Consider the following 10,929-nt stretch of genomic DNA (forward strand, 5'->3'; position numbering starts at 1 on the left):
CACTCTCATTATTAGCTATATGACAAACATCTCCAATCAGCGTTGCAATGAACAGATATAATCACACTATCCTGCTTAAAGCTGAAGGGAATGTTTTTACACACCAACACGTTGTAATTGTAGTCATTCATTGATGCAGTGATTCAAGTTTTGGCCAGCTTTGTGTCCACCAAGTTATCTGAAAGGCTTGTTTATCTGGATGTGGGATGTTTTGGACTCTGTGCTGGAGGCTGGACTTTGTGTTGGCCAGTAATCGTTCCCAGAGGAACACCTCCCCGAGCGGAGGAGGGAAAAGCCCGTCTTGGAGAATGATATATAAAGAAGGAGCAAACCTGTCCTCTTCCCTCCGAAGCGCTGGTTTTTATCCTCACGGCCCTGTCACTCCATCAGACAGAGGAATTCACTCGCAGGTCAGTCATCTTACAGCTGTGTGTGTGTGTGTGTGGTCTGTAAATCAGAACAAGAGTTAATAATCAAATATTTTATAAAATACGGTATAAAAATTTCTGATATATAATCATATTCTTTAAAGTAGTGTAATGTATTACTTGTATTATTATTAATATTGTGTTATGAGAGTACACACGCTAGCTGACACACTTTGATCTTTACTTGGAGATCATTTGCATGTGTTGTAAATATTTACACCGCCGGTCAAACGCTTGAGTTTATATTTCTCATGATTTTACAAAGTTTTTTAACACAAGGCTTCTGCTGAAATGCTTGGAATTAGTGTTGCAGACAATTATAATGTGTGCCTAAATATGAATTTCTTTAAGAAATATGTTTAATGAATGAAAAATAGAGTATGCTGTATTGTGTGCAACATGTAAAAGCATCCCAGGATGCATCTCAGTTTTCACACCTCAAAGGTGTGACTTTACTATAGTAATGTGAAATGTGCAGGATGGTCATAATGAAGAATGAGTGTGTGTGTGTGTGTGTGTGTGTTGACAGCGGTCAGTATGGTGGGTCTGAAGCCGTCCGATGTTCCTCCTCCTCTGGCGGTGAAGGTCCTCAGTGCAGGAACGGCCGCCTGCATCGCTGATCTGGTCACCTTCCCCCTGGACACGGCTAAAGTGCGCCTGCAGGTACGGACGGGACGTCCCACCACAGCCTCTGGACTCTGAGCTGTTGCATTACTGTGTTTGCACCAATAAGACGTCTATATAAATTATATATAAATAAGCTGGGTAGTTAGGAATTTTGTTAATTCATTTATTTCTGTTTAATATTTATATAAATTTTTCTAATTTGTATTAATAATATTTGTATGAATAAATAAATCAAAATGTAAATATATACCTTCCTTTTTAGATTTCTGAAGAATATATTATTAATATAAAAAAACTATTTTAAATTATTATAATCTGCTACATATATACATACAATTTTATTATTGTATAATACATAATAATTTAAAATTGTAAATCTTTTTAAAATTTGTATATAATATTTTCCTGAATATGATTGATTTAAATTATATTGAAATAGCCTATATATTTTAATATATTTTGAAATATTACAATATATTATATTATTATGTTTTTGCACTAATAATATTTTTATGAATATGATATAAATAATCTGGGTAGTTTTGGAATTTTGTTAGGTATTAACATTTAAAATTGTAAATGTATACACTCTTTTTTTAAACGGATTTCTGAAAGAAAAAAAATATTTAAATATTATATGTTAAACATATTCCCCCTGCATGATCAATTTTATTGCATTTTTTTTTATTGCGTCTTAATTGAACTAAGACCTAATTCTGGCTTAATCTAAACCCCGTCTGTGAAACCAGTCCTATATATATATTAAACAAAAACACATTTTTGTTTTTAAAGTTGCATTGATACATCAGTTTTAATTTCTTTTATTATTACATAATTGCAACTCAATCTGTCCGTGTCCCTGTATTGTCCCAGATCCAGGGAGAGAAGGCGGTGACGGGCGCTGCTAAGGGCATCCGTTACCGAGGTGTGTTCGGGACCATCAGCACCATGGTGAGAACCGAGGGCCCGCGCTCGCTCTACAACGGCTTAATCGCAGGTCTTCAGAGGCAGATGGCCTTCGCATCCATACGAATCGGCCTCTACGACAGTGTCAAGAGCTTCTACACGCGGGGCAAAGACGGTGAGTTCAGCTCTCTATACACCACACACACCACTGCACAGAGAAGACTAGAGTAAGATCTGCTAGACGAGAGTGAGGGCATTGGGATGAAGGTTTGGTTTTGGCCTTGCAGACCCTAACGTGGGCGTGAGGATCTTGGCGGGCTGCACCACAGGAGCGATGGCCGTGTCCGTGGCTCAGCCCACAGATGTGGTGAAGGTGCGTTTCCAGGCCCAGATGAACCTGCAGGGTGTGGGCCGCCGCTACAACGGGACCATGCAGGCCTACAGGCAGATCTTCCAGCTCGAGGGCCTCAAAGGCCTGTGGAAAGGTGTGTATTAACTATATGTGTGTATAGTAATAGTAATAGTTGTTCAATGGATCACAAAACTCACGGTTTGGATCATATTACGGTTTTTGATTCACAGAGCGGATCAGCAAAAAAATTATGTAACGCTACTTTTCATTTATTACTCAAAACTAGGGGTGTAACAATATGTCGTGTCACAATATATCACAATTAAAAAATGCAGCGATATGTATCATGGATAGTGACAATCTGTCAATGTGTATAATTCACCCAAAAATAAAACATTTCTGTATGAGAATTTTTTTTCAAGTTTTCAGACTTTTAGTGTCAGTACATTAATCTACCATATATAATGTTGAATATAATGTATAGTAATGCAATGGGGGAATATTTGTGTGTCCTGATAATGCCAAATCTCTGATGTTACCAGTAAAAGTGGCCAACATTATTTTAAATATATCTAGTCAACGACAGAGTGCAGTATTCGTCTAAAATAATATTTTCAGCTTCAGAATCATGAATATTTTTACTCTGGTGTCTCTATTGTCCTGTGCATTGGGTTTCCAGCACCAAGTCCAAGATATTCATTTACACCCACAATGTAACAGCAAATTTAGTATTTTAATCAAAAGTGCATTTTTTGTTAACCTTTTACCATATGACTTGTAGTATCGCAATAATATCGTATCGTGAGTTCAGTATCGTGACATATATCGAATCGTGAAATGAGGGTCTCGTTACTCCCATACTTAAAACACACTTTTAACCCTCTGATGGTCTTTATTTATGTCCACACTCGTGTTTTTTGGGGTCTCCAGAGACCCCAGACAATAACATGTAATTTTGTAACAGTATAATAGTTTTTTTTTTTTTTTTTTACAAATGTAATTTTACTCTGTTTATTAATGTTTTTACTCCACATGTGTGCAGTTTTTGGAGGATTTATGATATATTTTAAATTTATATAAATAAATTAATAAATGTTTTTTTTTAAATAGGTTTTTATACAAAACAGCGTTTTATGTAAAATGCACTTTATAAAAGACTCAATTTTTTTAAATTGCATTTATATGGATAGCATGAATAATTTGACATGGTTTAGTGTAAAATTTTTGCCCATATTTTGGAAAATGTATTTTAAAGTAAAAAATTATCATTTTAGCCACTAGATGGCTATAGAGACCCATTATATGCTATTTGGTATTTGACTAACTAAAAGATATCTTTTAAAGATAAAGTTTTTCTAGTTGGATTCATATCTAAATATTATGAAAAAAACAATTCTAACAATAAAAATGACTTTTTGTCTAAGTTTAGCATTTTTTGTACTGAATTATTTTTCCAATAATGTTACATTATGATTGATTAGAATCAAACCTAAAAAAAAGATAAAAGTTGAGTTTTTAGAGTTTATCATTTATTTCAATCTTCTTTTTTCATATAATTGTACAAATGTAATCTACACGTCAGTTACTAACTGTAACAGAACAGATATGACAAACAAACAGACAAACAAATTTGTCTAAATAAGTGTATTCAGGTACAGACATGTAGGCTAATAATCAGGCCTAAATCTAAAATAACACAATACTTGTATAAATTAAAAATAGATAAATGTTTGTTAAAGCTGTGATTTGTTGTTTGATTAACATTAAGGTAGGAGGTATTTATAGGTTGCTGTCACTTTAAGAACTGATGCACAGATCCAGTATAATGATACGCATCCGATTTCCTTCTCAACACATTAGTAATCAGTCATCTATTTGTTCACATATTGAAGTACATTACGTAATATATTTTGAAAAATGTATTTCCAAGATGTGCGCAGCATATATATTGGCTAATGCGTTTTTCTCATGCCGGCTCTGGCTTTGCTTAAGAAACAGCACTGATGATTTGATGCTTATTTATATGTGATTTGTGTGAATACAGGAACTCTGCCGAACATCACGAGGAACGCCCTGGTCAACTGCACAGAGCTGGTGTCTTACGATCTCATCAAAGAAGCCATTCTCAAACATAAACTCCTGTCAGGTAAGACCCACGACTGAAAACTCACAGTACGCCTGGAAATCAGGAACCTTAAAAAAGCCAGTTGGATATTTAAATAAACAAGAGCTCTTTGATGTCGCTCCCAACGTCCTGTTCATGTAGCATAACATCTTGTTTTTATTTAGCATTTTTATTTATTATCATTGAATCCATAAAATATGATTTCAGCACGTTCCCCAAAACTCAAAGCGTGTGCCAGTGTGTGACTGAGCCTCGAAATCAGGCCAAGAGTCCATAAGGTGACACAGCTGGAGCGTCTGTGATTGGTCAAAAGCTCACACACCCTTCCTTTACTGTCCAACCTCCAATAACCAGTGTGGATCGTGTTGGAACCAACCAGTACAAACCACTTCCACCAGATAAGATACTGGTGACCAGCAAACCATTACATGATATCAGCACATCTCTAGTGAAGGCCTGTGAACGCACCAGTCATGATAGTGTTAACTTAAACTAAAATCAGAAATGCTACATTGCCAACTGAAAAAGTTCTATTTTTTTTTATTTACAACAAAGAATTTGAAATGTTTTAAGTAGTAAAATTACTAAAACCAAATCCGAAATAAAAATTACAAAATTAGGCTACATCTCTCATTACAAAACTACTAAAACTTAAAGTAAAAACTGTAAATATATTTAAAATATATATTTTTATATTTTCCATTTTAATTTTAGTTCATTCTTTATTAATTTTGTTGTTTTTTGTCTTTTTTTATATGTCCGTATATTTCTTCGTTTTTTATTAAATTATCGTATTATATTGTAGTTCGAAAAAAAATTTTTGTTTAATAATTTGTAATTTTTAGAGGATTTTATGGTACTAAAATATATATATATATATATATATATATATATATATATATATATATATATATATATATGGAATAGTTATGTATATCTAGTCCATGTATTACCTGAAAATAAATTTTCCAACTTAAACTGTAATTAATCTTGAAAACTTTGGAGCACAGACGTAAGTTTGGTCTCTTTTTTAAAGACGACACTTAGCAGATTATTGCTGAAACAAATAAAAAAAGTTGTAGAAGTTTACGTTTATTATTATCATGAAAACTAATATTATTAAATTAAAAATAATATTTTTAAATGATATATGACAAAGTAATATATTTTCCAAAAAATGTTTTACTCTAGAACTCTGAGAAAATAAAAGCCATAAATCTAAACAAGTTATGCTCCAAATTTAAGGTTGATATCTCAAAAAATTATTAGTAAGATTTTGTTTGGGCGCAGTACCAAACGTTTGCACTAGATAAAATTTGTTTGTTTTCGATTTGTTTAATTTCCAATGCGGTCATTTTTGACCGCGAACAATACAAGTGTGACTATTTTTTTCAGGACCATTTAACCTTTTCAAAAGATGTCCATGATTTTTTGTTTGTTTGTGTGTGTTCACATAGTAAGCGCCAAAACCTTTACTAAGTTTCGTACCATTCTGATGTAGTAAAAAATTCTACATTTTTCGTAAACTCTTTCGGTCAAAAATGAGCACCAGAGGGTTAAACTAAATGAAAATGAGAAATGTTGCAATGAAATATATTTTTTTAATATATAACTTTATTTCAGTTAACTTGTTATTTCAAGTAATGAATTTTTTTTTATGTTTTAGTTAACTATATATAACTTGCACTGGACACATTTAATGAAATTAACAAGAGCCTTCAAACACACATATCAGTAATATTTGTTCCTGTTTTTGCATCACAGACAATCTTCCGTGTCATTTCGTGTCTGCGTTCGGCGCTGGTTTCATCACGACCGTGATCGCGTCTCCAGTGGACGTGGTGAAGACTCGCTACATGAACTCTCCTCCTGGTCAGTACAGAAGCTCCATCAACTGCGCCTGGACGATGATGACCAAAGAGGGACCAACCGCCTTTTACAAAGGGTGAGCGAGCACACACTTTAACACTGATCCTATCTGTCTTGCATGCTGTTTACGACTTATAGAGCTGGTAAGTCCCGCCCCTTCCGCAAAACCCCGCTGGACCTCAAAGTTGAAAAACCGTCAATGCAAGTGAATGGGAGAAAATAATTATTTTCTGGTCCCGTTTGAATTGTGCCATGAATGTGAACACATGTTGTCTGTTAATTTTTTATATAACTTTTCGTGTAAAGAATGCCACAATTTAGCTGGTAGAAGTTTGATACGGTTAGACTTTGTGTGAGAGCACTTTGTGGACTACAACTCTCGACGCGTTTGAAACGTCACCACCACTCGCACACGGACACTAGCTCACGGATCCCGCTAAACATGGCTGTGTCTTTGGTGCACTTCACCGCCTTCTTTCAGGCAGAGGACAAAATCGTTGAGGTTGGCAAAAAACCACGGGTAAGTCAACTTTATGGGGTGACGTCACATAGGCGACATGTAGTCTTTCTCGTTATGTCTTTTCCACAACTGCTAGCTGAAGAATCATACCATATACTGTCAAACTCGTAACATGAAGAGTTATATAAAAAATTCACAGACAACATATGTTCACATTCATGGCACAATTCAAACTGGATCAGAAAATAATTATTTTCTCCCATTCACTTGCATTGACGGTTTTTCAACTTTGAGGTCCAGCGGGGTTTTACGGAAGGGGCGGGACTCACCAGCTCTATAGGGCCTAGTGTACGACTGGGATCAGTGTTACATTACGAAATTTTATTGGAGACTACTTGTAAATTTCACATTTGCATCCTGGTTAAATAATGGTGAATAATAATAAAACCTGATCCAATGCTGCACTGCGGTTTTGTTGTCTGTCACTTTAAATGCACAAGCTCTTCACAGCAGGATGGATTCTGATTGGCTGTCAATGTTTTATTGTTCATCAACTGGAAACAAAAATCATTTTAAAAGTGATTACAACAATATTGTTTCTCTGCGCCGCTAAAGTTGTGGTGTTTCACAACTATGTTTTTATTAGAACGATCTTTATCGTTATAGTTTTCGTTAACAGGCGAAACTTTTTCTCTCTCTTTCTCCTTCAGTTTCGTTCCATCTTTCCTGAGGTTGGGCTCCTGGAACGTGGTGATGTTCGTGTCGTTCGAGCAGCTGAAGAGGGCTTTGATGATGTCCAGGGCCAGATTCGAAGCCACCACGTAGATGCTAAACTTGACCTAACATCCTTTCAAACACACGGACTCACATGAGCGGCTGTTTTAAACACCACTGACGGGACGATGAAAACACGAGCGCAGGCGCAGAAACTTCCACTTTTCAGACTTCCGCTTTGGAAGCTGAACAGGCAACAATAAGGGATGCATCAATGAGCATTTGATTGAAACATTGGATTCAAGATCATGATCACCATCCTTTCTCCTTCAGGGCATTTTTCATGTATAAATAATTATGAAGCCATTGAACAACGACTGATCATCTATCACACAGATTGAAATGGAAGAGGATGTTCACCCCTCACCCCCTTGATATGTTAATGTACATAATGTTTATGTAATATTTATCTGTCCTCATTTTTTAAGCAATTAGTGCTTTGTTTAAAGCAACCATTTACTTTAATGTCTATTTAACCCTAAAACTTTTCCAACACGTAAACCTGAAATGACCTAGAAAGTGAGATTGCCTCATCAATGGAATCCTATAAGGACACAAAGATGTCTGCATCAATAAAACACATTTATACAACTTCTGGATGTCTTTATGGGGACTGTGGAAAATTAAGTTGTGATACTATGTGAAATAAGATTGATTTTTAACAAATATGAGTTTCCCTTCGTAACATTTTTTAGGCATGCATTCATGCTGATGCATAATTGTCGATATTTACAGTTAGAATTTTAATGTAGGCCTATTAATTGCTTTTTACTACCAATGTGTGAACAGCTTGTAACGAAACTTAAAAAACGAGACCTTCTCCGGATTTACCTATGAAAGCCTGTAGACTGTTGTTTGAGGACTCGGGACGTTTTCCCCGGGAAAACCAAAAGGCTTCACGTTTATTCAAACGGTCTCACATTGCCAGAACTATATAGCATAGTCTCAAATATACAGTACTTTATAATCAAACTATCATCATCGTGTAATTTTACTTACCTCGTCTGTCGACATGATTTGCAGATAATTGCAGAGAAGGTGCAAACGTATCCACATCGCTATGATCAGATTCTCACTGCTGCCATTTTCTTTCTGTTTATTTTGTTATTGAGAGGAAAGCGCGCGCCGCACGTTCATCTTTTAACCGTCACTCTCAGCAGCGTGGACGGCGTCAGGATGTTCGTTAAATGTAAATGCTTCAAATGTATTTTAACAGAATTTTAAATATAAAATTGTCTTCAATATAAAATCGAATTTCAAAAGTCTATTCACTTACGAAAAGAACTTAGGCCCTATAAGCCTGGGAAAACCCAGACTACTTCCGGCGAATTTCTTTTCAGGATAGTCTGGAGAAGAGCCCATTCAAACTCATTACTGTGCCGCTGAAATCGCGGCACCAATCAGAAACGTTGGGGAGGGATTTACATGATGACGACAGCGCAGCGACGCTGAAGGAGTTCTCACGCAGTGAAAAATACATTGCGGAGCAGAGAGGAGACTGACAACACGCTGGCAGACAGGACAGCTACTTTTCGGTTACGTTTGATATTAAACATATTAAACAAAGTCTCAGCTTTCAAATTTGGTAATTTTTTTAAAGAAATTTAAACAATAAATACCGTTTTGTTGCTCTTTAATGTGCCGTGACAGATCGCTGTAGAGCATCAGTTAAAGCTGTTCTTGTGAACCGATCATCTCTTCCTTCTAGTTAATTTATAGCCTCAAATAAACATGAACAAACATAAGAAGGAATGTTGTTTTAACCACGGAAAGGCGTCAGTACACTCCGTTTTTCAAGTTCAAATCCTCCTATGTTAATCTACTCTCCTGACTGCTTTGTCGGACAAAATGGCGGATGGCGAAGTATGATTGGTCAGATCACCTGTCAATCAAGCTGAGGGTGACGCCCCTTTGGAAATGATTCGTCTACATAGCTTCCCCAGACCCTTCACTCAGTTTCAACTGAGAAGGGTCTGGTTTTAACCAGGCTACCGCCTATGCCTATCAGGTCCTTGAATCGCGTTCAGTCTCTACTTGTACATTACATGTGCACGAGCAATAGTTGCGGGCTTCACTTATCGGCCGCCGGTGTCGCTAATAACAAGAGTTTCTGAAATCTATATATAACCCCTTTTAATATTTATGATATCATGAAGATGTTCATTGGTTAAACTCATTTTTGTGACGCAACAATGTAATCGCATTTTGCTTGGTGTAGATTTTATGACCATATTTGTTTAGCGACTACAAGGAATGTTTTAAAAAAATGCATACATCACAGGATAAGGTACGATCATCTAGTAAAGGTAAAAAGGTAAATACAAATGATTACATGAAATGGTGACCAGTTATAGGATGGAAGACATGCAAAAAATCATGAACCTTATTAATTGAATTACCTATTTAAAAAAAAAGAAATTTTCAAAACTAATATTTTGACTAATTCTTATATTGCCAAAGCTCTAATGAAAAGAAGCAAACATTGCGTAATAATGTTCAGTCACTAATTTTATTCTTCAACATTAGGTATGAATCCAACACTATAAAATTAATTGGGTCATCAGGAATAAAAAGTTACATCTTCAAAACCAAACACCGTTTATAAATAAAACAACACAGTGTTACATTGACATTTGTGCATAAAAATGCTGTACTTTGGAATTGAGTTGAGGTCTGAATAATAATAATAATATTCGCAGAACAGATTAGACATTAAATACTTAGGCCACATCAAAGAATTGTGCAGAGGATAACGACGGGTGAGGGTTTAATACAACTTAAACGCATTTTAACATGCAAAGAGGTCGAATCATCTGCATACAGAACGAAAACAACTTCCTAACATCTTATGAACAGAAACGTCAACTTCCTGAGATGGGTAAACATTAAGAAGCAGGAGTCATGTGTGCACGACCAAAACGAACAAGTGTGATGGGGAACTTTAAAATATCACTTCTAAAGTGTTATTAGTAATACTTAACAGTGTAAGTCTTTTCCCTGACCGGGTAAATGTAGCTAAACAACCAGCTATGTACCCTTGATGTACACTTTATACAGTTGCTGTTTAATCATTTATATTCAAATAACGTTTCATGCACGTTGTACATTTCCCAACTAAAAACTATCAATGGAAAAAGAAAACAATCAACTGTAGCGGTTTCCCATTGTCTTTGAAATGATGCTGGAATGCTGAAGTCACTTTTCTGGGCCCACGGTCATGGTGAGCGTGACCTCCGGCACCTGAAGTTGCCCTTTGACCTTGTCGTGAAACTTCTCTCGGTAGCGATTGAACTCCATGATGCTCTCCGGCTCCTCTTCCAACCAGAACTTATCGAACTCGTACGCCAGGTAACCTACCAGACAGAGGAAACACGTGACCATAACAGAG

The 10,929-nt window shown here is 35.9% G+C and overlaps 2 protein-coding genes across 3 annotated transcripts in view; one reads left to right on the top strand and one right to left on the bottom strand.

Moving 5' to 3' along the window:
• The first annotated feature begins 298 nt into the window (after positions 1 to 298).
• On the top strand, positions 299 to 8,201 carry ucp1 (uncoupling protein 1). The gene is made up of 7 exons (XM_081359988.1): positions 299 to 410; positions 958 to 1,091; positions 1,929 to 2,136; positions 2,249 to 2,446; positions 4,358 to 4,459; positions 6,203 to 6,383; positions 7,478 to 8,201. Exons 2-7 carry the CDS (start codon positions 966 to 968, stop codon positions 7,590 to 7,592), a joined length of 930 nt encoding a protein of 309 aa, XP_081216114.1. The 5' UTR covers positions 299 to 410; positions 958 to 965; the 3' UTR covers positions 7,593 to 8,201.
• A 1,831-nt stretch (positions 8,202 to 10,032) lies between these two features.
• The window catches only part of elmod2 (ELMO/CED-12 domain containing 2), a 10,672-nt gene continuing 9,775 nt past the window's right edge, over positions 10,033 to 10,929 (bottom strand). For both annotated transcript variants that reach the window (XM_081362293.1, XM_081362294.1), the window contains exon 9: positions 10,033 to 10,894. In XM_081362293.1, the coding sequence (XP_081218419.1) occupies positions 10,737 to 10,894 (158 nt within the window). In that variant the 3' untranslated portion in view covers positions 10,033 to 10,736. The remainder of the gene's footprint in view (positions 10,895 to 10,929) is intronic.

This window comes from Scardinius erythrophthalmus, assembly GCF_964197995.2.
Source record: "Scardinius erythrophthalmus genome assembly, chromosome: 3".
NCBI lineage: Eukaryota > Metazoa > Chordata > Actinopteri > Cypriniformes > Leuciscidae > Scardinius > Scardinius erythrophthalmus.

Bases quoted from the DNA above. Each gene is read 5' to 3' on its own strand.
- ucp1 (XM_081359988.1), top strand. From the start codon at position 966: ATGGTGGGTCTGAAGCCGTCCGATGTTCCTCCTCCTCTGGCGGTGAAG. The intron at 2,447-4,357 runs GTGTGTATTAAC...GTGTGAATACAG, and splicing joins CCTCAAAGGCCTGTGGAAAG to GAACTCTGCCGAACATCACG. The intron at 6,384-7,477 runs GTGAGCGAGCAC...TTTCTCCTTCAG, and splicing joins CCAACCGCCTTTTACAAAGG to TTTCGTTCCATCTTTCCTGA.